Source organism: Corvus moneduloides, chromosome 24 (genome assembly GCF_009650955.1).
Source record: "Corvus moneduloides isolate bCorMon1 chromosome 24, bCorMon1.pri, whole genome shotgun sequence".
Classification (NCBI taxonomy): Eukaryota; Metazoa; Chordata; class Aves; order Passeriformes; family Corvidae; genus Corvus; species Corvus moneduloides.
In genome coordinates this window covers 5,212,250-5,238,326 of record NC_045499.1, presented here as the reverse complement: position 1 = coordinate 5,238,326, position 26,077 = coordinate 5,212,250, and the positions used below count along the sequence as shown (strand labels likewise).

The 26,077-nt window shown below is 57.3% G+C and overlaps 2 protein-coding genes across 4 annotated transcripts in view; one reads left to right on the top strand and one right to left on the bottom strand.

Annotated features, from left to right (window-relative positions):
- The window catches only part of RBBP5 (RB binding protein 5, histone lysine methyltransferase complex subunit), a 39,056-nt gene extending 24,095 nt beyond the window's left edge, over positions 1–14,961 (top strand). Inside the window, exon 14 of one of the 2 annotated variants that reach the window (XM_032133190.1) lies at positions 13,735–14,961. In XM_032133190.1, coding sequence (XP_031989081.1) covers positions 13,735–13,742 — 8 coding nt within the window. In that variant the 3' untranslated portion in view covers positions 13,743–14,961. The remainder of the gene's footprint in view (positions 1–13,734) is intronic. The other variant, XM_032133187.1, reaches the window with a different exon arrangement.
- Positions 479–25,581, bottom strand: CNTN2 (contactin 2). Of its 2 annotated transcripts, XM_032133182.1 has the most exons (23): positions 25,452–25,581; positions 17,550–17,653; positions 13,527–13,671; positions 12,717–12,892; positions 12,340–12,435; positions 11,820–12,029; positions 11,151–11,250; positions 10,738–10,913; positions 9,623–9,759; positions 9,039–9,168; positions 8,048–8,198; positions 7,658–7,785; positions 7,172–7,347; positions 6,296–6,416; positions 5,798–5,956; positions 5,513–5,662; positions 4,885–4,955; positions 4,436–4,670; positions 3,552–3,667; positions 3,030–3,216; positions 2,716–2,828; positions 2,462–2,630; positions 479–1,751 (listed from the first exon to the last, which is right to left on the bottom strand). In XM_032133182.1, exons 2-23 carry the CDS (start codon positions 17,602–17,604, stop codon positions 1,642–1,644), a joined length of 3,111 nt encoding a protein of 1,036 aa, XP_031989073.1. In that variant the 5' UTR covers positions 17,605–17,653; positions 25,452–25,581; the 3' UTR covers positions 479–1,641. The 2 variants fall into 2 exon arrangements, with proteins under 2 accessions (XP_031989073.1, XP_031989072.1); XM_032133181.1 differs by lacking the exon at positions 25,452–25,581 and having other exon boundaries at positions 17,550–17,805.
- Between the last annotated feature and the right edge of the window lie 496 nt (positions 25,582–26,077).

The window sequence follows — 26,077 nt, the reverse complement described above, 5'->3', positions numbered from 1 at the left end:
CAATCCCATCAATTCCCGTTCTCTCCCTGCCTCTGCACACCTTTCACCCCTGGGCTGTATTTTAGGAAGCTCCAAGTGGTTTTAAGGAGGATTCCAAGCTTTTTCCTCCTCTGAGCTTTAAATATGGATTTTTGTCGTTTCCCGAGGTCCAAATACCAGATTTGCCGGGGCAGATCCTTCCCCAGGGCTCTCCCAAGCCCGGATTGATGGAATGGCAGAAGGGACTGCCCAAAACCGGGCTTAACAAAACCTGAGCTGCCCTGTATGGAGAGGGACTTCCCTGCCACAACCTGGGCTAAAAAGGGCAGGGAATTGGCAGTTAGTGGGAAAACTGCATGTCAGGCCCAGCCAGGAAATCTCTGGGATTGGGACTGCCCAGGCTGGCACTGCTTTCTGTGGGATTGAGGAATTACAGGCAGGGAAAATTCCCTAAAAAGCACCCTCAGGATGCCAGCAACAGCAATCAATTCTCGTTAACTTTGGTCAACTGCTTTACTGGGAGACAGAGATTTCAATCCCAACATCGATTCCCAACCAGTCCTGTGAGTGTCAGCTCAGCATTCCTGCTTTTCCCAGCCTCTGGAGTGCAGGGGGGCTCCTCAGCATCCCGCTGCTTCCTTGGGATGTCCGGCAGCCATTGAGCCCTCAGAAGCTGGAATCCAGAGCTGCTTCCTGGCTGGATCTCAACTTCTGCAGCCCCAATCCAAGCCTGGAAGTTTGGCTGGATGAATTCTCAGTGCAGGGAGGTGAATCCGAGTCCGAATTTTCCTCGTCGGCGTAGCAGTGGCTTCCTCGAGTCTCCAGTTTTTGTTTTAATTTTGTCGTTTTTTAAAAATTCCTTCTTTAAGCCCCTCTGAAATTGGATTTATGGACACCTCCGTTTTTAGGCAGAGCTGCCCGAATTCGGGATTCTGGAAAAGTATCCCCTTTTCCATTTCCCCTTCTCCCCAAATGGAAAAGGAAGAGGCAAACAGGGTGACAAATCCACCCCAAAAGCACGTGGGACACGGGAAAACACGGAATGTGCACCTCACCGCTCAGACAAGTGAACACCAGAGGTGTAAAAAAAGCTTCTCAGGCTGGGGCAGAGCTCGATCCTCCCGTGGCTTTGTCTCCTTGGGCTGGTTCCTGCAGGATTTGGCTCTTTTTTTGGGAAAAGGGATCGATCCTGTCCCAGAAATGCTCCGAGCTGGCTGTGCTGGGGTGGGTGTGGAACACGCTGCTGCTCCCTGAACTCCTCAGTCCCCGTCCCCCCTGGAATTCACTGTACAGAGTTAAAAAAAAAGTCAAATTTCGCAGTCTGGTTATCTCATACATGGCTTGATAAGGCAGAAAAACCTATGGATACAGTGGGGGGAGGGGGCAGTTGGCTGCAGAATTCCCGGAAAATTCTTCCTTTTCCTCGTTTTCCTTAAAAAACTTTTAATCGGTTAAAGACCCATGTCTTGTACGAAAGCTTTTGTTCCTCCAAACCAAAAAAAAACCCAAACAAAAAAAGCTGATTTTTATTTCTTCCTTCCAACCACGAGGTCAAATCCTCTCCCCGCCGGTGCTGCCCGATCCGAAGTGGGATTTGCCAAAACGTTGCGTTGCTCCCGCGGGATCGGAGGAAGTGTGTCCGGAGCCGTGTCCGGCGCGCGGTCAGAGCTCCAGGGAGCTGATCAGGGCCACCATCAGCAGGGAGTTGGTGGTGATGACCACGGCGTGTGGCACCGGCCTCGTCCCTGAGTCCTCCACCATCATGCTCGTCCCTGGAAAAACAGGGAACAGGGAAGGAGTGGCTGTGGGGTGGCATGGACACCGCGGGGAGCTTGAGGGGAGTGGGGTTTTATGGGGTTCTGTTGTGTTTGGCTCTGATAAAACTCCTGGGAATGCTGGGAGCAGGAATTTGGGGCTGGGCACTGAGAATTCACCCCCTGAATTGAGGGAATTTGCTGGAGCTGCAGCCCCATGGAGTCGGGGTTTCACTCTTAGTGGAAAACTGAAATAGTTTTTAGTTCTTCACTTTTGGGAAGTTGGGTGTTGGGGGATCTGGAGGCTGCAAATCCTAAAGCTGGTTCAGGGCTGGACGGAGTTTGGGAAGAGGAGTGGGGAGAAGGAGAGGAGTCAGGAATTCCTGTGAGTGAGCAGCTCAAGGAAATCAAAAACCCATCCCAGAAAAGATCAATTCTGGAAAAGACCAATTCCAGAGTCTCAACCTAAAACACTGCGGGAGGATGTTCCCCCATGGCCCTGGAAGGGAGAGCGGGATTTGAAAACCCAATCGATTGGGCTTGTGCTGGGGGCGTGGCTGTGGGGACAGCGCTGGGGAGGGACAGGAGGTGTCCTGGGGATGAGCTCCTATCTTGGAGCTCCAGGGTCTCTGGAGAACCTTGGAAAGGGGAATTTGGCCTTGGAGAGGGTGTGGTCAGTGGAGAGGGTGTGGTCAGTGGAGAGGGTGTGGCCAGAGGAGCACAGGTACCGCTGTTCCGGAGGATGTGAACTTCTGCTGGGGTCCCGTCCCCGCCGGGTCCGGTCACCCGGATCTGGACAAAGGCGTGGGTGAAATCCTCAGGGATGGGGATGTCGATCCGGCTCTTGCTGGCCAGGTACAGGGTGGGGGCCGAGTGGGAATCCTGCCTGTAGAGCATCTGTGGGAAGAGGGAATGCTGCATTCCCGTTCCCTGTGGTTTCCTTGGATCAGCCCCGGGAGAAGCTGAGCCCCGCTGGCTGTACCTTGTACCCCGTCACTGCCGACTCGTCTGCCTCAGCCACCACAGGGTCCCACTTGATGCTGACTGTGGAGCCGGAAAAAGTCCAGGAGATGTTCCCAGGTGGCCTTTTTGGTGCTAAGGGATGCAAAACCAGACAGGGATTTGGTAAATCAGGGAGTGAGGAGAAGGCTGTGCTGGTCCCACCCATCCCCTGAACCTCAGCAGGGCTGTCACCACCGTGGTGAGTTCAAAGCACATCAAACAAGGGCGCCAAGATCAAAATTTGGGTGATTTTGGGGGATCCTGTGCAAGGTGGAGGGGTCAGGGCTCACTCACGAGGTCTCGTGGTGGTGACGTTGGTGGAGGGGCTGGGGGGGCCGGTGCCTGCCCGGTTGTAGGCTCGGACTGACACGTGGTAGTTGGTGTTGGGGTTCAGGCCGGTGACGTGAGCCGATGTCACCAACCCCGCCGTCCTCACTCTGTCGGCCGCCTCCTCCTTGTCCCTGTCCTTCCAGTACCGGATCTGGACAGAAAAGGACATGATGGGTTTAGGAAGGAGAGATCTGCAGGTCCCAACTCAGCCCATCCTGAAGAGCCTTGGCTGTTGCTCTCCGTGTGTTTTGCTTGGTGTGTGCCCAGGAATGAGGCCACGGCCTCCCGGGAACAGCAGGCAGGAAAAATGGGATGATTCCCTCTTAATCTCTCCTGAGACAGCAGTGCCAGCCCCATTTGAGCCACGTGGTGTGAATTATCCCCCACCTCTGGAGTCAAAATGCCGTTTCCTTTCACCTCACATGACTCGGGCCAGTTTTCCTTGCTGGGCTCTCAGTGTCTCCCATTCCCATTGGAATCTCCTACCTCGTATCCCAAAAGCACTCCGGTCACTTCTCCCTGCTCCACAGGCTCCCAGGACACATCCATCTCCGAGGACAGGACAGACTTGGCAATGACCCTGTAAGGAGCCACTTTGGGTTCTGAAAGACAGCAATAAAATCCCTTTCCTGACTCTGGGCCCCGTTGGGAACAAAAGGTTTTCCCGCAGCATCATCCCGCGGGCAGACAGCTGGTGGTGTGTCACGGAGCGAGGGGCAGGGATTTAGGGATTTAGGAGAACAAGGAGGGCCACAGCTGTGAGCTCTGGGATCCGTGTCTGCCCCGAGGCTCTGTGGGCGTCGGGGCCGGGCTTGGGGAATCGTCTCCCTGGGTGTTTGGAGGAGAAGGTGAATGTGCTGGAATTGGTGTTCTGGGAGCCAAAGGAATGTCTGAGCTCCCGGATGGACACAGATCTGCAGGATCTGGCTGAGGAACGGCGGTTGGACAAAACGGGGAATTCAGAGTCTGTGCAGTCACGGAACGCTTTGGGTGGGAGGGACCTTAAAGCCCATCCAGTGCCACCCCTGCCATGGGCAGGGACACCTCCCACTGTGCCAGGCTGCTCCAAGCCCCAGTGTCCAGCCTGGCCTTGGGCACTTCCAGGGATCCAGGGGCAGCCCCAGCTGCTCTGGGCACCCTGTGCCAGGGCCTGCCCACCCTCCCAGCAAACAATTCCTTCCCAATCTCCCATCCAGCCCTGCCCTCTGGCAGTGGGAAGCCATTCCCTGTGTCCTGTCCCTCCATGCCTTGTCCCCAGTCCCTCTGCAGCTCCCCTGGAGCCCCTTTAGGCCCTGGGAGGGGCTCTCAGATCTCCCCAGAGCCTTCTCCTCTCCATGCTGGACATTCCCAGCTCTCCCGCTCCTCTTTACCTTCCTCTGCTGAGTACACGATGGCCGTGAGGCTCTCGGGGCCCTCCCCTTTCCTGTTGTAGGCCTTGATCTTCACCTCGAAGGGGGTGTAGGGCGCGATGCTCTCGTTGCGGTACACGAAGTGCAGCGACTCCGCGTGCGGCACCCGCGCCCTCAGCCAGTCCTGGCTGCCCTTCCTCCGGAAGGACACGATGTACCCAAAGCCATCCCCATTCTGGTAGTCCCGCAGCATCGGCTGGGAAGAGAGAGGGAGCCTTGGTGCGTCCAAAGCGGCTTTTGGCTCATCCAAACTGGGATGGCGGCGCTGATTTCCCGAAGGAAATGTGGGCTTGGTCCGTCCAAACCAGCCCTTGGCTCAACCTCATGTCCAAATTGGGATGGGAGTGCTGATTTCTCCCCAAAAAATGCCGCATATTCCCACCCTTTTCCCTTTCCCGTTCCCAGCTCACCGTCCAGGTGATGATGAGCTCGTTGGGAGCACCTCCGCCGCCGCCGAGCCCAGACGGTGCCACCGTCGGTGCTGTGAGGTCCCCAAAGAAAAGCAGAGAGCACAGGTTGGGTTCAGGAGGTGGGAGCGATGGAGATGGGCACAGACATGGCACGACACTGGTGTCACTGGCTGGGACAGCTCCCAGGAAAGGGTTGGGCTCTGTTTTCAGCCATGAAAATCCCGCCTGGAATTCTGGCTTGTGCCTGACCGGGTTATGTGGGGGCACAGGACAAGGATTTGGTGTCTGAGGGGACGAGGATGGGGCTCAAAAGCAGGGATGGGGAGGGGAGTTTTATTAGAAAGGAGCTGGTTTGTGTTTGGTGGATTCAGAGCAGTTTTCCTGCTGTTCTCCCATCCTTTCTGTCCAAGCAGCTGGACATGGAATGAACATTCCCAGCTGGATGCAGTGCTGGGAAATGCGGCTCTAACCCTGCTCGTCTTTGACACAGAAATGGGCAAAAAGGCAGAAAATCCTGTGGTGGCCTCAGCTCCAGGAGCTCTCCAGGAGATGATTGATCCCTTGGGAGCACCCAGCCTTCCCTTCCCAGCAGTCAGGCACAGGGACCTGGGGCTGTCCCCACACCCACCTGCTTCCTTGGTCTGGATTTTGCTGGAGGGCAGACTGGGCTCCCCGATTCCCAGGATGTTGCTGGCCAAGACCCGGAACTCGTAATCCATCCACGGGATGAGGTTCACCACCTGCGCCGTCTCCGCGTTGCCCTCGATGTTTACGGGATCTGTAAAATCCAACAGCACCAGAGGGGAAGGAATAGAGTGAGGAGCAGCACAGAGCCAGGACTGGCTGGGGGCCGGTGGCCTCAGTGTGTCACCAGTGCCACCGGTACCACCAGTGCCGCCGTGGGGACACTCACTGGTGCGCATCTGCTTCCACTGGCTGGACAGGAGGGTCCGGGCCTCGATGAGGTACCTGGCGATGGGGCTGTGGTTGTCGAAGCCGCGGCTCCAGCTCAGCTGGACGCTGGTGTCACCGATGTCCCTCACCACCACCCCCCCGGGCGGGCCTGGAGGTCCTGGGGGGATGGGAAATGTGTCACTGAGATGGAAGATCCAGAAGTTTAACACTCTGTGCGTTGTGCAAATCCTAAATTCACATCAGGCCTTTCTTTTCTGGAAGCTGGAAAGCCTCACTTCCAGCTTTAGCCTCTGGAAATGCTCCTAAGCCTGGTTGGGAAGGTTGGAAAAGACCTCCAAGATGATCAAATCCAAATTTGGAGTGAAAATAAAACCCACTAAACTTTATCATGGACATATTGGATGGTGAGGGGGCTGCAAGGCAAAAGCGATTTATCCTTGCACTGTGGCATTCCTTTGGGTTTCTCAGGAGCAGGGAACATTCCCACAGGAATTACCTCTGACAGTGAGCGTGGCTGACTCGGACGCACTGTCCACCACGGTCTGGGCCGTGCAGGTGTAACGCCCCGAGTGCCGCAGCTGCGCGTTGGAGATGCTGAGGTCCCCGATGGCCTCCTTCTGCAGGGAACGGGAGAACACAGCGGGGACAGCGTCAGAAGGCGCCCGATCACGGTCCGGAATTCAGCAGGGTTTGGGTTTGGGTGTTCGGGTTGTCGTGGAGGTGAAGAAGCGGGAGATGGGAAAGGATTCGCCCATGGGTGATGGAGCTGGATGGATCCGAGATGGATCCAGCCCTGACCAAGGCCAAGCCTGTGCTGGGTCTGTTTGGTTTGGGATGGTGATCATTGAGTGATCAACGAGTGATCAATGAGTGATCAACGAGTGATCATTGAGGGATCAACGAGTGATCATTGAGGGATCAACGAGTGATCATTGAGGGATCATTGATCTATCACTGAGCGATCATTTAGCAATCGTTGAGTGATCATTGAGTGATCACTGATTGATCATTGAATGATCATGAGGTGACCATTGAGTGACCACTGAGTGATGTCTGCCTGCCTTTATCCACAAGACTTTCCCCTCCAGTTTAGGAGGGGAGTGATCATGGAATCATGGAATGGTTTGGATTGGGAAGGATCTTAAAGCCCATCCCATCCACCCCAGCCATGGGCAGGAACACCTTCCACTGTCCCAGGTTGCTCCAAGCCCCAAGCCCCATCCAGCCTGGCCTTGGACACTTCCAGGAATGTGGAGTTCACTTGCTCCGGGCAAGGTGATGGAGTGGCTTTGGTGGGCACAAACACTCAAATAATGAGGATGGAATTAATCTTCCATCCTTTTGGACGGTCCAGAATTCCCTCTGGACTCACCGTGCTGGCTCGCCGGTAGTGCCCCTCGGACTTGTCAAAGTCGATGGGGAAATCATCCAGGGACCAGGTGAAGGTGAGGTCCATGGTGGGGTCGTGGGACGCGTGGCACTGCAGGGTGAGGTTCTCGCCCACGTTGATGTCAGCACTGGATGGTGCCAGCGTGATCTTGGTGGCATCTGCAGGGAACGAGCGGGGAGGGCCGTTAGCTGCAAATATCCCATCCCAGTATCCAAACCCTCCCTTCCCAACTCCCCATCCCGCTCCAACAGCTGGAGCTTCACAGGAGGAAGAGGAGGGATTAGAAAATGGAAACGCTTTTCTCAGGGGCCATTTGTTGGTGGGTCAGGCAGAAGTTTTGCTTCTCCACCTGAAATTACTTTGATTCCCCGATTCTTCTGGTTTTTGGGAGTATGAGGAGAGGAGAAAAATCACATCATTCATTCTTAGCCGTTTCTGACTCGATTGACCCCAAATGAACATCCCTACCTCGGACAGAGAGGATTCCAGTGCTGTTGGCTTTGCCCATGAAGTTCTCGGCAAAGCAGGTGTATTTCCCCTCATCGGATTTGCTGATGTTCTGCAGGATCAAGGTCCCGTCTGCCGTAATCGTCACCCTGCAAAGGAAGGGGGAGCACACAAAGGAAGGTGAAAAAGATTGGCTCGTGCTGCACATTTGGGAATTTCCTCTGATTTTAGAGAAACTGGGGACAAAAACAGGCGGGAAAATATTATGTAAGAGTTTGCTAAAGAGGAAATTAGAGGAATAACAAAATTCAGGGATGCAGCAGCACATTTGGATCGTTGAGTCCAGTCTTCTGGTAAAAAAAAATACCATTTTAGCTACATTTTCTAGGTGGAAGCTGACTGTGCCGCTACCTGCTACTGTTGACCAGGAGTTCTGTCCCTTTGGTCCAGAGCACGGTGGCTTTCGGTGCTGCTCGTGGCTGGCACGGGATGATGACCTTCCCGCTCCGGGCTGCCGGGATCAGCCGCTTCACGGGATTTAGTCTAAAATCTGGAGCTAAGACTACAGGGATAAAAAAAGAGGATTAAGGCACGATTAGAAACCCTGCCCTGCGGGAATTTCAGCGCCGTGTGAGTGGGAATCGATTTGTTGTTGGATGGCTCAGTAAGAGAAGCAAGGCAGAGTCTGGAGAGCGGGATGAGGGAGGAATTCCTCAGCTGCTGGGTGGATCCTGACGCCTGCCAGGCGGGAATTACGTGGGACGGAGCGATGGGAATGACCCTAACAAGTGCAAGGTCTTTGAGAGACACAACAACAGCTGCTTTGGAACATGTCGAGGATAATCTCTTCAATATCCTGACCAACGCAGACATCCAGCTTGCCTGAAACTCCTCCTGGAACTGCAGATGGAATTGGGATTTACCTGTTGGCCTCGGTGTGTTAATGATGAGCAGTTGGTGCTCAGGGCCTTTAATTTATCTCTGGCATCTCCACGAGGAGATGAATTTTTGGACTAACATGGAACAAGTTTGGCAGAGCTCAGGTCCAGTCACCATCCACCAAAGCAGGCGGAATGGAGGCTGAACTTTTTTTTTGGACCTCTTTCCTCCAAAAAAGAGGAATTTGTAATGGAAGAGCGGCTGTAGTGCTGCTGTCCTGTCCACTTCCTGTGGCTAAACAGAATTTTTTGTTCCTTTTCACAGAGAGTTCACACAGGACTGAAAATTTAAAGGCTTGCAGAGAGTCCTGTTGAACCAGCAACCACTTCAGTGGTGAGCGAAGCAGTTTTTGCCTGCTCCCATCTCGCTGCGACATCACAATATCAGGATCACATCAGGATATTAGGAAGAGATTTTTTCAGTGTCCCATTGGAACCCAGAGCTCTGGGAAATGAGGAATTACCTTGCACTGTTAATTCAGCGCTTGCATAAACTGTGCCATGCTTGTTCTCAGCCACACACTGATACATGCCAGAGTCCTCCAGGACTAGCTTGGAAAATCTCAGCTCTCCACCGCTCACTTCGATGCGGTTCTGTGCAAACAAGAGGATGAACCCATTAGATGAGAAAAACAAACAAAAAAAATGGAACTCAATCCTCAGCTGGGTCAGGGTTGAGTTTTGTCACAGACTCCTCGAGGCCGGCCTGGTTTTCCAAGGGGGAAAACGCAGGATTTGCTTTTATGTCTGCGTGGTCACTCCCGCACGTCGCCGGGCTCTGTTTGCTGAGGCACCTGAGCAGCGACATGCAGGTGACACCGAGACAGGCACGAGGCGCTGTTTGTCCTCCCTGCTGACCGGCCCCGAGTCCCTGCAGCTGCACGAAGCAATGGCTGGGATAGGGATCTGGGGATCGTGCCGTGGCTTCGCAGCCCGATGGGGGCACATGGAGGAGGGATGCGGGGTGAGAACCGGGGCTGGGATGCAGGAGCGAGGCAGGAGGAGGGGCTGGGGCTGGAGGAGCGGGATCAGAGCTGGCTGGGGGTACCTGGGACGTCAGGGGCTGCCCATCCCGCAGCCACCGCACCGTGGGCCGGGGTTTGCCGGAGGCCACACAGCTCCAGCGCAGGTCGGACCCGATGTCGGCCTCCGTGTCCGAGATCACATCCAGCCAGTCGGGCTGGGCTGCAGGGGACAAGAGAGAGGGGGCAGAGCTGAGGAGCTCAGCTGAGAGGTGGCGGTGCCAGGCTGGCAGAAGGATGTCCCCGTGCCAGCGCTGCCGGCGCAGTTGTTGGCACAGCGGGATCTGCCACGGGAACAGCCCTGGCCTTTTGTGCAGCGAGAGGCACGGCCGGGTCCTGCTGGGCCCTGGCTGTGCAAGATCAGGGCAGAATCCAGGGCTGGAGAATTGGTTTCTCTTCTTAAGAGTAAATGCAGCCATTCCTGAGTCATCAAATCGTGGAATCATGGAATGGTTGGGGTTGGAAGGGAAGTTAAAGATCCCCCAGTGCCACCCCTGCCATAGGCAGGGACACATTTACCATTCCAGGGTGTTCCAAGCCCCGCCCAGCCTGGCCTGGAACACTTCCAGGGATGGGGAAGCCACATCCCCTGTGCCACCATCCCCATCCACCCTATGCCAGGGCCTCACCACTCTTACAGCAAAGAACTTCCTCCTGATATCTCCTCTAAACCTTCCCTCTCTCAGCCTCAGGCCATTCCTGAACTTCAGGAAAAACTGGGATCAGGCTGAGGTAACCTGGATGTGTTACCTTGGATGAAAGACACTTCCCTGGGTGAAGGACACGTGTTTGAATGCGTTCCTTGGATAAAGGACACATTTGGATGCGTTCCTTGGATAAAGGACACGTTTGGATGCGTCCCCTTGGATAAAGGACACGTTTGGATGTGACCCCTTGGATAAGGGACACGTTTGGATGTGTCCTCTTGGATAAAGGACACCTTTGGATGCGACCCCTTGGATAAGGGACACCTTTGGATGCGTCCCCTTGGATAAGGGACGCATTTGGATGTGTCCCCTTGGATAAGGGACACGTTTGCATGCGTCCCCTTGGATAAGGGACACGTTTGCACGCGTCCCCTTGGATAAAGGACATGTTTGGATGTGTCCCCTTGGATAAGGGACACGTTTGGATGCGTTACCGTGGATGATGACGCGGCCCTGGTGGGTGTCCCTCCCTTTGGCGTTCTCCGCCTCACACTCGTACGTCCCCTCATCCTGAAATCCCGCGTGCTGGATCTGCAGCAGGGGCTCGCTGCCGATCCACTTGGAGGACTGTGGCCCATCCAGCTTCCTCCACTTGATCCGGGGAACGGGGCTGCGGAAAAGCCGATCCGGTGAATCGGGGCTGAACTCAGTCCTCATGTGGCCACCTCGGTCCTGTTCCCGCTGGGCTTTGGCTTTAGCCAGTTCCTCCCTCTTCCCATTCCCCTCCCTCTCTGGGCTTCCATTGGAGAGAAGAGGTGTGGAAGTTCTGCCATTCCCTCCCTTTCTGCCGTTCCCTCCCCATCCCAATCCCGATCCTGATCCCGATCCACGCGGACGCTGCACTCACTTTCCAAAGGCGAAGCACTCCAGGGTCACCGCCTGCCCAGTCAGAGCGTAGGTGTCCGCAGGGAACCTGGCCTTGATGCTGGGTGCGAACTGCCGGGCATCTGCCACAGGGAAAACACCGCTCAGGGGACCTGGGTGACACCAAGATGCCACCCGGGGGTCTCAAAGGGCAGAAGGACTTCCCAACCCCTTTGTGTGTTTGGGTGAGGGGACAGAGGTTTAATTTTCTTTTTCTTGCTGAAGTCTCTAGAAATCTCTTTATAAAACCTCAAGGCTCTGTCATTCCCGAGAATCACAAAATCCTGGGATGGTTTGGGTTGGGAGGGACCTTAAAGCTCATCCAGTCCCCCTGTGCCATGGACAGGGACACCTCCCACTATCCCAGGTTGCTCCAATCCATGTCCATCCAGGCCTTCCTCCTGTTTAATTCCCTTTTCCCTGCCCCAGAAACATCCTTTAAAAATAGAGAAACTCCACGGATGGGAAACAGGGAATCCTGGAGAGAGATCCCTGCTTCCCTCCCATCCCAGCCCATCCGTATTTTTGAAGCTCTTAAGAGAAGCTGGAGGATGATTTGGGCGCCATGGATCCCAAATGCTTTGCAGTGGCTCATTAATTTGGATTTTTCCCATAGGAATTGGCATTTTTGAGATAATCCAAGAGCACTGACCCTCCGCAGCCAGGCTGAGGCGGGAGAACTTGCTGAAGACGCTCTTGGTGATGAAGTCCATGTGGCTCGTGGCAAAGCAGGAGTAGTTGCCCAGGTCCGAGGCCTCCGTCTTGGCGATGTAAAGGTTGCCCGTGGTCTGGGAGATGAAACGTCTCCCGTCGGCCGGGATGAAATTGGGGAATTCATTCAGGAGCCACCGGTAGGATAAACCTGGGGGAAAAAGGAGAGGAATAAACTGCATAGGTTTGTCCTCCCAGCTGGGATGGACACAGTGGGATTCCAGGCTGGAATTGGTCCTTCCATAGGGGAAAAAAGGGAAAGGAATCAACTCTGCAGGTTGTTGGTGTCTTCCTGGGTGGGATGGACCCACTGGGATTCCAGGCTGGAACTGGTCCTTGCATGGACCCACCAAGTCCCACCTCTGCTTTGTTGCTTTACAAACCCTGAATTAACCCCGAATTTCCTTCCCTGAATTTCCCAGAAAACCTGGGGGCCCCGTGCCCTGCTGTGCCCCCCTTACCTGGGTAGTGGGGCGGGGGGCTGCAGGTGAACATCACCCCCCAACCCTCGGTGATCTTCACGGGGTCCCGCTCTTCCGCCGAGAATTCCTGCAAAACTGAACAGGCAGAGTGAAACCCGGACAGGGAAAAGCAGCTGGAGGAACCTCTGCGTTTCCTCTGCCCCTCCTCGGGCTGGTTTGGGCACAGGGAGATCCAAAAATATCATCGGCTTTCTCCATAATACTCCAAATCCTCCAAATCTCTATGGAAGCGCCAGGGGATTTCTCCGTGGGATGATGTGTTGGAGAGATTCCCTCCAGCCTATTTCCAGACGGGCTCAGTTTAAGCCCAGCCTAAATGTGGTCGCATTTAATTTACCTGGTGGTGCCAAACTTACAGCCAAAGCGGAGCGAGGCTTCCCTGCTCACCACGGTGCCCCTGGAGTTGGATGCCACACACTGGTAGGAGCCGGAATCCTTGGCTTTCACGGGGTTGCTGATCACCAAATCCCCAGCCACCAGCCTGTAGCGGGAATCCGGCTCCAGCTTTAGCTCCGTGCCGTTCATCTTCCACCTGCCGGGAGAAGCGGGAGCAGGGACAGGGATAAATCCCCACAGCCGCACCTGTGGGGCTGTGCCTGGTGGTTTTGCAGCTGGGGTGAGGTTGGAGGTGGATTTGGATCTCATAGCTTTGGATTTTGTGCCCTAGGAGGGGTGGAACATCTCAGAATTGGGAGATTGTTGAGGTTCGAAAAGCCCTCCAGGATGAGCGAGTCTGAGCTGTGTCCGATCCCCACCCTGAGCTCTGAGTGCCACATCCAGGAATTCCTTGGACACCTCCAGGGATGGGCACTCCAAACCTCCCTGGGCAGCCCTTTCCAACCCTTTCCATGAGGAAATTCCTGCTGATGTCCACCCTGAGCCTCCCCTGGCCCAGCCTGAGGCCGTTCCCTCTCCTCCTGTCCCTGTTCCCTGCGATAAGATCCCAAATCCCCCCCCGGCTGCCCCCTCCTGTCAGGGAGTTGTGCAGAGCCAGAAATTCCCCCTGATCCCCCTTTTCTCCAGGCTGAGCCCCTTTCCCAGCTCCTCACAGGACGAGGAATCTCACTCCCAAGTCAATAATTTTCCATATATAAAAGTGCAGGAGGCAAAGCAGAATTTGGGACGGATTTATCCCGTTCCTGGTGCAGAGGGAGCCCCGAGCTCACCTGTAGGTGGCGGGAGGTTTGGCCCGTGCCCGGCACGACAGGGTGACCTTTTCTTCTGCCGAGCCCTCAGGGAAGAGCGTGTGGGACGGCTGCTCCTCGAACACCGGCCCGTAGCTCCTCGTGCCGCTCTGGGCTTGGCACCAAACTGCGGGAGAGGGGAAAACCCGCTCAGCTCCACTCGGCTCTTCCTAAAAATCCTCCTTTTCAGTTTTGTAGGGTGTCCCCGGCAGCGAGGAGCAGAGAAGGAGCAATGTAATGATCGCGCCCCATCTGTCAGCACAGCCCCGCCCCGGCTATGGGAACACAACCTGCGATTCCCACCGAGCATCCCGCACCATTCCCGCCCTTCCAGAGGGACCGGCATTCCTGGGGACACGTGGAGGAAGGAGCAGGGACCTCCTGGGACGCCACGTGCGGGCAGAACTGGAGCTGGGAATACCTGGATGTCCCCTTGTCCCTGAGGTTCCTCCTCTGCCTGTGCAGACTTTGCCTGGTTCGTTCTTCCTAAATCCTCTCCAGGATGAGGGAGGAGAGGGGAGAACCGGGACCTTCCCGGCTCTGAATACACCTGGCAGGTCCCCTCTGTCCCTGTGGCACCACCAGCTCCTGACACCTCAAACCAGTTTGTTACTGGTGTGGAAACCAGAGCAAGCCACTACAAACCAGTACAAACCATTCTGTTCCATGGCTGGGATGAGCCTGAAGCTGCTTTTGGGGTGTTCAGACATGGGTTTGACTCTGGTTTTGAGAACGGGGAGGAACAAGAACGACAAAGGCCCCACCTGCCTTCTCCACGCCACGCCCAGGCCACCCTTTGGGGACAATGTGCCACTGGGAAGTGCCAGCTGCCCTCCGGCCTCACACAAACAGCAAATCCCACCCAGCAGCTCCCCTTCCACACGGGGGAACCCCAGAATCCCAGACTGGTTTGGGTGGGAAAAACCTTAAATCTCATCCCGTTCCATCCCTGCTGTGGGCTGGGACACCTCCCACAGCCTGGAGTGCTCCAAACCCGGCCGGGAAGGGACGCAGTGAACGAGAGCGAGGCAGGATCTGCCTGGAAATCTCTGTATTGCAGGAACAGCCGGTGGGATAATTGCCAGCACGTCTGTCCTGCCCATCCCTGTCCCCCCGGAGACGCCTGGCCCTTATCAGGGAAGGAGCCACCAGCACTGATAAGCTCCGAGCTGCTTCCCTGGCTCCAGGATCCTTCCCTGCTCTGTAATTGAATTAATGAGCGTCTCCAACCCGCTGTGCCAACGCCAACCTGTCTCCTTCCCCCTGTAAATGAAGTGATTCCCGGGAGCGGGATGTTTTATGGAAGAGGCGCTTCCAGCCGGGAACAGCCTGGGATCAGCGGGAGCAGCCCTTGACCCGCAGCTCCCGGGGTTTGCCTCGCGCTCCGGCTGCTCCGGGAGGAGGCTGCAACGGGATGGGATGGGATGGGGTGGGGTGGGGTGGGAGAGGAGCTCTGGTAATTGGCTCTGGGCTGGGGAGCAGCTGCTCCCCGTGTCCCTGCTCCAGGCAATTATCCCGGCTCCGGCAGCGGGATGGTCCCCGGTGCCACACAGGGAGAGGCAGCGAGCTTGGATTCTTTGGAATTAAGGAAAAGCAGCATTTCGGGGGTTGTTTCTCCTCCCAGCCAGCGCTGCTTTCCTGCCAGGATGGTTCCATTCCTAAAGGAAAAGCTGGAAATTTCTCCCGTTCGGGTCAGTCCCAGCTGGAATAAACTCTGCTGACCAGGGGGGAAAACCAATCATGAGTTAAGGGGGTATTAATGAGAAAGAATTAATTGTGTGCTGATAGATGAGTTAATTGTGCTCTGATAGATGGCGGTGAGAGGGTCCAGGCTGAACAGCTTTAGTTTGGGGATTAATTAGGGAACATAAGGTAAATAATTTCTATTTATTTAACAAATAAAATATCTATTGGTGCCACTCCCATCCCTGCCCTTTCCCATGGGATTTTTTATTCCAGTCGAGCCAAATCAGGCTCATCCTCCCTCCCGATGCCACCCGGAGCCTGTGTCCCTCTGCTGTCCCTTTGTCCCTGCCAAGGTTACGGCTGCGAGTGCCAGGCATTGATTTTCCCACTTGGAATCGATACCAGGAGTTCAGGTGAGTTTTAATCCACAATTCCAAGGTGCTGGGGGTGAAACACTTGGATTTCACTCATTAAACAAATCAGGGGTCGATTAAAGCACTAATTAAACAGTTACAAGGTGGGGATAAGGTTAAAATTAAGAACTGATAAATCCCAGAACTTCCAAGTCTGCTCTGGGCCAGTTCTCCAACCCCGGAATTCCCAGTTTTTAACGTTGCCAACACAGGATCTGTCCTGGATGCTCTGGCCTTTGGAAAACAGGGAGAAGACAGGCACAAAATAAAGGTTTTAAAGCCAAATTTCAAAGGAGCAGAGGGACCTGCTGGGAATTTTCCATGTTCCACCCAGCTGGGAGAGCTGGAATGATGGGAAAAACCCCACCACGCCTCTGGAACAACTTCAGTATTAGGGAAAATGATAACAAGCACCAAAATAACGGGAAACAGGTGAAAGCACGACAGCTGAAAATGAAGATTTGGAGAAGCAGCTGCAGGGAGGTGACTCCAGAGCCTCCCTTTTGGGTTATTTTTAGGAATATGCTGAGAGCCAGGCCTGGAAATCGCAGGTGTACAGGAGGCTGCACTTGGCCTTTGTGCTGAGCCCAGCTCTGGAGCCCGGGAAAGGACGGATTTCCTCGGTGGAATGTTTTCCAAGCTGAATTCCTGGTTGTGCAGACATCCACGGCACGGCCCTGGAGCCTCTGGATCGTGGGAGGGAGTTGGGCAATAAATGGCTTTGATAGGAAATCCAGCGGGATTTGGGTTTTCTTGAGGAGCAGCTCTCTGAGGAGCAGAGGGTTTATTCTGGGTTATTTTAAACGAGCAGCTTTCTAAGGAACAGAAGGTCAGGGCTTGGATTCCCAGATTTTCCAGAGGTTTTCCCAAATGAACAAAGGCTGGGGAGAGTTTGGGCTTTTAGAGTGGTCTCTGTGCACTTCAGAAGCTTTAAATATTTAAATCTCCCTCCAGACCTGGAGGTTTTGGCTCCTTTCCCACTCCATAACGTTTCCCTGAGCCTCATCCATCCTTTTGTCCCGATCCCTCCTCGTGTTTCCCGGATTTCTCCCTGTCCCAGCTCCCGGAGCTCTGTGGCCTCATCAGCCGAAGCTCAGTGAAAATCACCCTCCCAGCCTTCCAGGGAGCGATTTTTGGGAGGTTTGCCCGAACTCAGGTGGTTGATGGGAGACCCCAACTCCGGCTCCGGGGCTGCATCGGGGTCAGGCCAATTTCCAAGCGGGATAATTGCCTCGGGATCCAGGGCAGCCCCCCCTGCCTGGGCCTCCTCGGGGATGCAGAGAACATTAAAAGGTAATTGGATATTTATAAGGACAGGCCAGCCGGCTCTGCCCGGGGTGATGGATTGGCTGGAGGACATTATCCGATCTCAGCCAGAGAGGAAATGTCTCCCTGCGGAAAAGGGACCTGCAGGGAGCAGCCTGAGCCTCCCCGAGATCCAGGGATGGGCCCTGAGACCTGGAAATCATCTCCCAAATCCTGAAATGGTCCCTGAGATCCAGAAATGTCCCTCAGATCTGGGATTTCTCCCTGAGATCCAGAAATGTCCCTCAGATCTGGGATTTCTCCTTGAGATCCAGAAATGCTCCCTGACATCCAGAAATGCTCCCTAAGGAGCAGGGGGATCTTTGCAGGTGGGATATTGCCAGCAAGGCGTACCTGGAAAAATGGGTGTGGAATCCCACAGGCAGGAGGAAATTCCTCCTGCACCTCCCTAAATCTGGATTTTGAGAGGGGGCCGCGTGTGTCAAACATTCCTGGCCCAAAGGGATATTGGGAACAGCACATCCCAAACCTCCCGGAGAATTGGGATTGGGCACCGCCGTGGAGAGGCGGTTCCCGGTGAATCCCGGGTGATGTCCCGGCTCCGCCAGCCCCTCCCGCCTCTCCCACGGGAATCTCTTACCCAGGAAGGTGCCGACGGCCAGGGAAGTGTGGATGAATCCAGCGGCGCCTCCCATCCTGCGCGGGGTCCTGCGGAGCCTCTACGGGCGCGTGGGGACGGCGGCCCTGGGGGGACACAGAGCGGGGTCAGCGGGGCCCTTCCAGCCCCGGGCATTCCATGGTGCTGCGATTCCAGAGGCTCCGGAGTCCAGCTGTGCCTCCCCGCTGGCCACCAGCCCGACGGAGAGTCACTGCAGGGCAGAATTCCAGCGGTGCCCGGAGCAGCGGGAGCGGCTGAAGGAGCTCTTTTTGTCCCCGATGGGACAAATCTGGGTGGGGAATTGTTGTCCCTCCTCCTTTGCTGTTTCCCATTCTTCCCCCCCTCCTCCATAAATGCTCCTTTCCAAGCGTTTCTGACGGAAAACACCAAGCCAGAAGCACACGGGATATTGGTGGGGAGGGGGGTGACACAGGAGAAATAATTCGATTTTATTGTGAAAATAATGAAGATATTGGGATGAAATTCTCGGCTGGTGAGGGTGGGGATGCCCTGGAACAGGATTCTCCATCCCTGGAAGTGTCCCAAGCCAGGCTGGACGGGGCTTGGAGCAACCTGGGACAGAGGAAGGTGTCCCTGCCCATGGCAGGGGTGGCACTGGATGGGCTTTAGGGTCCCTCCCAACCCAAACCAGTCTGGGATTTTGGGATTCTGTGACAAAGGAATCTTTAATTGAAACTCTTTAAGTGCCAGGGCACTTCCTGATGGCCTTTCCAGCCTCCTCCACAGCTTCCTGCGATCCCTAAAGATCCCCAAAATCAAACCCCCAACCAAACCCTGAGCTCTTTGTGCAGCCCCTGCTCCCCGAACCCTCTGTGGGAGCAGCTCCACCTCCAGCACCCCTTCCCACAGAACTCCAGCGGGGATTTTGGGCTGGTTTATCCCTCTTTGTTAACAAAGCCTTTGGAAATGGTGCACGGAGCGCTCCCCCAGCCCGGCAGAGCCTCATTTCCCGCTGCCCTCCCCAGAACACTCAGTGAGGAGCTGAGGATGCTGCCAAGAGCTCCTGGGCCGCTCCTGCTGCTCATCCCCCTGCTCCAGCTGGTGCTGCTTCCACTCCTCTCCCTGCCCATCTGTCTGCCCCCGAGCCCCTCGGAGCAGGGATTAGCCCATCCCATGGGATGCTCTGCCCCCTCACAGCCCCCCCTCATTACCAGCAGCGCTCGAACCGCACCTGAGCAAACAGCGAGAGCCCAGCTCTGCTTCCCGACCCCCTCCGGGCTGCAAAACCCGCCCGGCCTCTTTGTGTCCTCGCCCAGAGAGAAGATTTTGCTACCAGCATCCCAAATCCTGGATTTTCATCTTGCCTGGGTCCCAGGGCTGGATCCCAGCACCGGGAGCAGATCCCAGCCCGCCACCCTCAGCCCTGCTCGGGTTTTTGTTCCCTGACAGGCCCCAGAATAAAACTGGAGCTTCATTATCCCGCCCGGCCGGGGAGGAAGGAGCCCGTGCCAGGGGGAAGTGGCAGCTCCTGGTGGGAGAGGCACGAGCTGTGTCGAGGACAGGGAATTTGGGGACGGAGCGCAGCGGGGCAGGAGACGCTCCCACGCTCGTTGCAGCAGCCCTGGAGTGGCTCTGTCACATGGAGTCACTTGATGTCACCGAGAATCCTGCCCCGAACAGCGTCCTGAGCCCACGGCCCTGCAGCCAACACTGTCCCTTTGTTCCCCTGGCCTGGCCCTCCGCCTCGGGGACAAGGGGCAGCTTTGAGCCGGGCGCGCTGTGGGGTTGCAGGAGATGCCAGCCCCGCACTAATTAATGAGTTGACTTTTCCAAATCTCTGCAGTTCCCTTTCCTCGGGGTTTGTGAGAGGCAGGAGCAGCGGAGCTGTTCCTGCACCTGCGGCTGCACATTAAACTCGGGGAGTTTTTCCTCCGGCAGCTCCAGGCCTGGCAAAGACGTGAGGGAAGAACAGGAATTTCTCTGAGTGCTGAGTCCGAGTCATTCTGCAGCTGGAGGCTGGATGAGATAATCCCCGGGGATCCCGATTGCCACCCTCAGATTGTGCCTGAGGGGCGGCTGCTCCGAGCTCACACCTGGGGAACCCGGGGGTGTCTCCAGAGCCACGACCCCGAGCTGTGGATCCTGGATCCGACCCCAGCTCCTCATCCTGGATCCAACCCCAGCTCCCGATCCTGGATCCCACCCTGAGCTGTGGATCCTGGATCCGACCCCAGCTCCTCATCCTGGATCCAACCCCAGCTCCCGATCCTGGATCCGACCCCAGCTCCCGATCCTGGATCCGACCCCGAGCTGTGGATCCTGGATCCAACCCCAGCTCCTCATCCTGGATCCAACCCCAGCTCCCGATCCTGGATCTGACCCCAGCTCCTGCAAAGCTTGGGAACACTCTGCATTGGATATCGAGCCCTGCTCTCATCCCTAATGAGGGAAGGGCCACCGGGAGCTGTTTTTTCCCCTCTTCCCGGGATATTTTGACAGCCACCCGAGAGCCTTCTGTTGTCCTGAAAGGGGATCTGTCACCGCCGCTAATGGAGGCTGTCATCGACCCCTCCGGGAGCGGGGCAGGATGGAAAACACCCCATTATCCCGTCCCTCCGGAGCCCCTGGGATCTGGGAGCGATCCATTAGCGGGAGGCAGAGTTTGGGAGCTCAGGGAGATTTCGAGGAGTGCTGGGAGAGGAGGAACTGCCTGGAACAGCACCCACAGCTCTGCTTGTGGAGCCGCATCCTCTGGAGGATGATCCCAGTGGGATTCTGGGGAGGCCAGAGCTGGACTTCGGCAGGAGATGCCGCGTCCGGCGCTCTCCATTACCGGGATAAATCAGTGTAATTCCATCTCCAGCACTCAGCGACCAGAGGAGCATTTGGGATTAAGTGGGGCAGCTCCTTCTGCCGCAGCATTCCCGAGGGGAAGATCGCTCCGGAGGGAGGCCGGGCTGGAATTCCTCCTGCGCCTCTTTTATTCGGGATCGTGGCTAAAGCTGGAAAGGGCAGGCGTGTGATGTTCCCTGGGTTCTGATCCTCAGAGCCTTTCCGAGGCTGGGGACATCGTGTCTGTCTCGGCACAGCGGGGCTGGGGAGGTACAAACGGGTTCATGGTCACGGGTTTGTCCTCCTGGAAATCCGCCTGTGCTCAGGGATGGGTTCAGAGGAAAACTCTGGGTTCAGCCTTCCCAGAGCTTTTTTGGGCTCGGATCTGCTGGTGGCTCCAGGTCCTGCAGGAATTCTGGGCCACTCCAAACCCACCCTGAGCAGCCAAGTCTCCAAAGGAGGACCAAAAGAGGGGTTTGGGGTCTTGGGGTGTAGCTCAGCCCCCTCCTCCCCCCCCCCCTCCCCGGCTTATCAGTCACCCCAAACAGACCCCAAAGTGCAGTTTGGGGGTCCCTGCTCCCTGTGGGGGTCAGGACCCCATGTCCAGGGGTGCTGTGGGCACTGCTCCTGTCCCCAGCCACGAGATGTGTCCCCAAAACACTTCCGGAAGGTCCCATGTCCCTCTGTCCTGCCCAGGTGGGTTTGGATCCACCTTGGAGCGATGGGAAAATCCCAAAGGATGAGGAGCAGCGGGAGCCAGCAGCAGCACCCTCCTGTCCCCATCCCTGTCCCACCGTGTCACCCCCTCCCAGGGCAGAGCCCGCAGGGTCACATCGTCCTGTCCTGGGCTCGGTGCTCTCTGTCCACAGCCCGAGAGCCGGGAGGGGACAGCGAGGGGACAGAGAGGGGACAGAGAGGGGACAGCGAGGGGACAGCGAGGGGACAGCGAGGGGACAGCGAGGGGACAGAGAGGGGACAGAGAGGGGACAGCGAGAGGACAGCGAGAGGACAGCGAGGGGACAGCGAGGGGACAGCGAGGGGACAGAGGGGACTGGCAGGAGGGGACAGAGGGAGGGGACACCGAGGGGGCTGTCCCCGGCCGGGAGCACAGCGGCGCTGAGGCCGCGGGAGCAGATGGCGCTCCCAGCCCCGGCTCCTTCCCTGCTGCGGCCGGAGCCGGGACCGGCTCCAATCCACACGGATTCGTCATTTCCCGGTGGGCTGGGGGTGGCACAAAGGGGGGACGGGCTCTGTGTTCTGCCTGTGCCCTGAAGGGACAGCCCTGGGCAGGGAGATGGTGCCCAGGTGGGGTGGGTGAACACAGGGGTCCCCTCTCGGGCTGGTCCCGCTGTTCCCGGCGTTCCCGATGTTCCGAGCTCGGATCCGCTGCCGCTTTGGGGTGCCCTGTCCCCCCCGAGCTGTGACCTTTGTGTCCCTGTCCCTCCCCTGCCAACCTCTGGCTGGAATTTTTGGACTTTAGGGAGGGAATGGAGCAGCAAAATTCCCCTTCGGGCGTGGGCAGCGCCCCACCCGCTCTGCCGCTGCTGGGATAAAAATCAGTTGGATTTTTGGGACATTCCTAGGATTTTGGGGTGGGATTGGGATTTTTTTTTTTGTGCTCTGGTCCCTTGGAGTGCTGCAGGGCACATCTGGAGCAATTCTGGGTCACCAAACCCATGGAAATTAAAGAGCTCCTCTCTTGGACTCGGAGCACCCGGAGCGATGCCGCCCCATCAGATCCTGCAGGGCCAAGCCCAAGACAGGCCCTAATTAATTTTTTTCCAGGGATCCAGCAAGTTTTAGGATTCGGTGGCTGAAATGGGTGGAGGGACAGAGCTTTGTGCGTGTGATGGTGCCTAAATCCCCTGGGTGGGAAAATCCTGCAGCTCTGACCTGCCCAGCTCCGAGCTGCTGCTTCCCCTCCCAACCCCTTCCCGAAGCTGCTTCTCCAGGAGCATTCCCGAGCTCTCCGCTTGTTTTTCCCAACTCCCGGGAGCGCTTCCAGCGGCAGGGAGGGGCTGCAGCGGGGCTGGAGCAGGTGGGGAGCTATTTATACCTGTGCCACATCAAAGCGCCGCTGACGCCACAGGGAGCGCGAGTGGGAGGGCGGGCGGAGCCCAGGATAGTCCCGGCCTTAGGCTGAGCTCCCCGGAGCTGATCCAGGCCTGGAGAGGGCAGTGGGAAGCCGCAGAGGGAAGCTGGGGAGGGGAGGTTTATTCCGGGGACGCGAGCTCAGCTCCCTGCCCGTCCCCGCTGCCTGAAATCCCACCCGGCCCAGCGCCTCTTCCCGGGCGATCCCGCAGGAACAGCCGGGATCTCCCGGGAAAAGGGAACATTTCCCGTGCTCGGCAGCGCCTGGAGAGGGGTTGGCAGCACCGGGAATGTGCCTTGAGGAGTATCTGGAATATCAGCATTAACCAGGGTTTGGGGCGGACGTCGCCTCCCAAATTCCCTCTGGAATCACCCTTGGGTGGATGTTCAGACTTCCAGCCTCATTCCAGCTGCTCTGGGCTGAGCTTTCCATTGAATCCCGAGTCTGGAGGGAGTGTTTGGAGCGGCAGCCTGGCTTAACACCCCGTGCCCGAGCCCAGCGCGGGGGAATTCCCTTTCCCAGCCAGAATTCCCTCATCCCTGGGGGCTGGAGATCCATGGAAAAGTCTCCTGGCTCTTTCTGCCTGTCCCCTTTGCTCTGTCACCTGCCCAAGGCATCAGGGCTGGGCCACCCGGGGCTCCCGAGGTCCCGCTGGAGGTGGCCCAAGCCCGAAACCCCCAGGAGCTCCAGCTCCAAACCCTTGGGAATTTTTCGAGGGATGTTTGCAGAGGATCGGGCAGCTCCGGTTGGATTTTGGATTCCCACCACCCCTGGGAGGCACCAAGGGGAGAGATGGGAACGGGTTTGTTCAGGGGCGAAAAAAAGAGAATTAAAATAGAAGAATGAAAATGAAAACCACGATAATGAAGAAATAATAATAATAATAATGATAATGGTAATAATGATGATAATGATAATAATGATGATGATGATGATAATAATAATAATTAGAAAGCGAAACCCACTGACTGCAAAGCTCAGATCCAAAATTCACTCTGCCCATCCCAAACTCCCTGAAACCCCATCCTAATATCCCTGAAAACCCCATCCCGAGCTCCCTGAAAAACCCCATCCCGAGCTCCATGAAAACCCCATCCCGAGCTCCTTTCCGGGGTCTGGAATCCAGTCCCGATCCCGGGAATCCGCGGCTGCGCTCGGCCGGGCCGGGAGCCGCTCCCGGAGCTGTCGGAGCCTCGCCGGGGGTGCGGTGAGTTCCAGGTGACGCCTGCCAACCGCACCCACCGCGGCTGGTGGCACTGCCAGTGACAGGGACAAAGCGCCACGGGCAGAGAAACCCCGGCGGGGCTCGGCCTCTCCTCAAAGATCCCACGGATAATTTGGATTTCGGGCACTTCCAACGCGCCCGGCGTGGCTGAGCAGCTCTAACGCGGGCTCAGCTCCACGCGGATTCCCATTTCCTGCACATTCCATGTGCTGCGTGCGGGTGGGATGAGCGTGGGGGGGGAATCCTAACGGCGCCCTTTGGGTTTTCTGCCGTTTAGGATTTATTTGTGGTGAATCCGCGGAGAAAATTCTAACCCGGGCCACCAAATCTTCAGGAAATATTCCGAAGGGACAGAAGCGGCCATTCTGTTCTGTAGGAATTAATCGGGGGATGGAGAAGAGCTCTGGGAACCCTTTGTCTCGACCTACCTGAGCCCCAGGTGCAGCTGGGCTGGACAGACACCCCCTCCTCCCCCCCCAGTCTCCCGTTTTCTGGAGTTTTGGGGAATTCTGATCAGGCCCTGGAAAGCTCCGTTATTTCTGGAAAGTTTGGGATCCGCTGCTGAGCAAAAGAAGAAGGTTTTGCGGTTGTGTCGCTGTGCTCAGTCCCAAACACCCGGCCTGCAGAGGTTCACTTTTTGATCCTAAGTCTCCTGCAAGACCCTGAGCTCCAGCTCTGCGCCCTCAGAATTCCTTACGGATCTGCCTGGGAGGAATAGGGCCGAGCTCGGGCTCTGGGAAAGCCTTGGGATTGCTCTGGGATGCAGCAGCTGCTGCCTCCCATCCTCACAGCAACCGGTGTTTCCCGGGAGAGACGCGATCTCCCGGGAATACGCCCCGGTCCAGCCGCGGGAATAACGCTGGGGGCTGGCGGGAGTGGGGCAAGCCCGGGGCAGTTCTGGGGTCAGCGTGGGTGGGGTGAGGAGGGAGCTCGGGGAGTTTTAGGACACGAGAAGGAGCCCCAGGAAGCCCCCCCAGCCCTCCCTGCCCCCGGCTGCTTCCCCATCCCAGCGTCCATCCCTCTGGGAATGGGAGCAGAGGGGTGCCCCGGTTGTGGGGTGGCCCCAGGCCTAGGGCACAGGCCTGGGGTGGGAATGGATCCGTGGCTTTGCGCTGGATCCCCCAGAGCCCCGAGCGTCCCTGACACAGCCCCAGAGACCCCCCCCGGAGCACCCCCAAATCCCACCTCTCCCCTGGGATCTGCCCTCAGGAAGGTGAATTGGGACATCACGGCGTTCCTGGCACTCCCTCCATGGAGAGGAGGCTCTGGGGCTGCTCAGGGCTCTGCCAGCTCCTTCTGCGGGTGCTGAAGTAGTTCTGGGCAGCAGAACCCCCTGTGCACCCCGCAACCCCGCGCTGGAAGTGCCCGACCCTACAAACGCTCTCCCGAAGTGCCTCGGGCCAGAACGCGCCGGGAAAAACCTCGCGACAATCGCTAAGAACCGAAATATTCCCCGATTCTTCCCACGAGAGACATTTCTGCTGACAGCCGCCCCGACCTCGGCCGCGCAGCGCTGCCACAAGTGCCGCCGCCGCCGCGGCCCCCCCGGCTCCCAGCTCCACCCCCGGCTCCTCTCCGGCGCGGGCACCGCCCGGCCCGGATGCCCAAACCACCCCAGCTCCTGTCCCCATCCCTGCCGAGCCCAGCAGGACCCCGCAGTGTCCCCGCGGCCGGAGCGGACCCAGCGCGAGGTGGCTGCGCCGGGAACGATGCCCTGAGCCCCGGAGCTCTCTCCATCCCTCCGGGATGCAGCAGAGCGGCACAAGGCGCTTACCTGGGGCGGGAGGGCTGCGTGGGCATCAGCCGGGGGCCCGCGGGGCCTGGCGGCTGCCGGGGGCTGCGCTGCGAGGCAGCGCTCGGCTGGTGGCTGGCCGAGTGTGGATGTGTGTGCCCAAAGCCACTGCAGCATCTCTGCATTAGGATGTGCTCCTCCCTCTCCTCCCTCCTTGCGTGCGCGCTCCCTCGCTCGCTGCCAACCACCACGCCGCTCCCTGGAGACGGGGAATTATTATTTCTTTTTCTTTTTTTCCCCCCCCCCCCCTGCTTTTACCTCTCTTGCCACAGCGCGAGGAGCAGGCGGGCGGGCAGAGCGGCTCGGGCATCACCATGCATAATTCATCCCGCAGCCTCCCTCCCGCCTGCTGCGCCCACCGCCAGCCCCCGGCAGAGCCCCCTCGTCTGCTCCGAGCGCTGCCGGCTCGCCCCCGTCCCTGGGGCCGGAGCAGGTGTGGGGCCGGGGGGTGGTTGGAGGGGTCTGAGCCCCTCTCTGTGGGGTGGGAGCAGGGGAGGGAGCCCCCCATGCCTGTGTGCGCACCCCACGTGCCTAAATATATCCGTGGATTACACAATATCCATAATTATACAATCTATCCACGGATATCCAGGGATATCTGTGTCTGT

What these genes read in the sequence shown, in the direction of transcription:
- CNTN2 (XM_032133182.1), bottom strand. Translation starts at nt 17,604, where the DNA reads ATGGGAGGCGCCGCTGGATTCATCCACACTTCCCTGGCCGTCGGCACC. An exon ending in CTCCTGGTCAACAGTAGCAG is followed by an intron (nt 7,786 to 8,047) that starts GTAGCGGCACAG and finishes CTTCCTTTGCAG; the next exon opens with GGTGACGATTACGGCAGACG. An exon ending in AGCCACGCTCACTGTCAGAG is followed by an intron (nt 5,957 to 6,295) that starts GTAATTCCTGTG and finishes CCATCCCCCCAG; the next exon opens with GACCTCCAGGCCCGCCCGGG.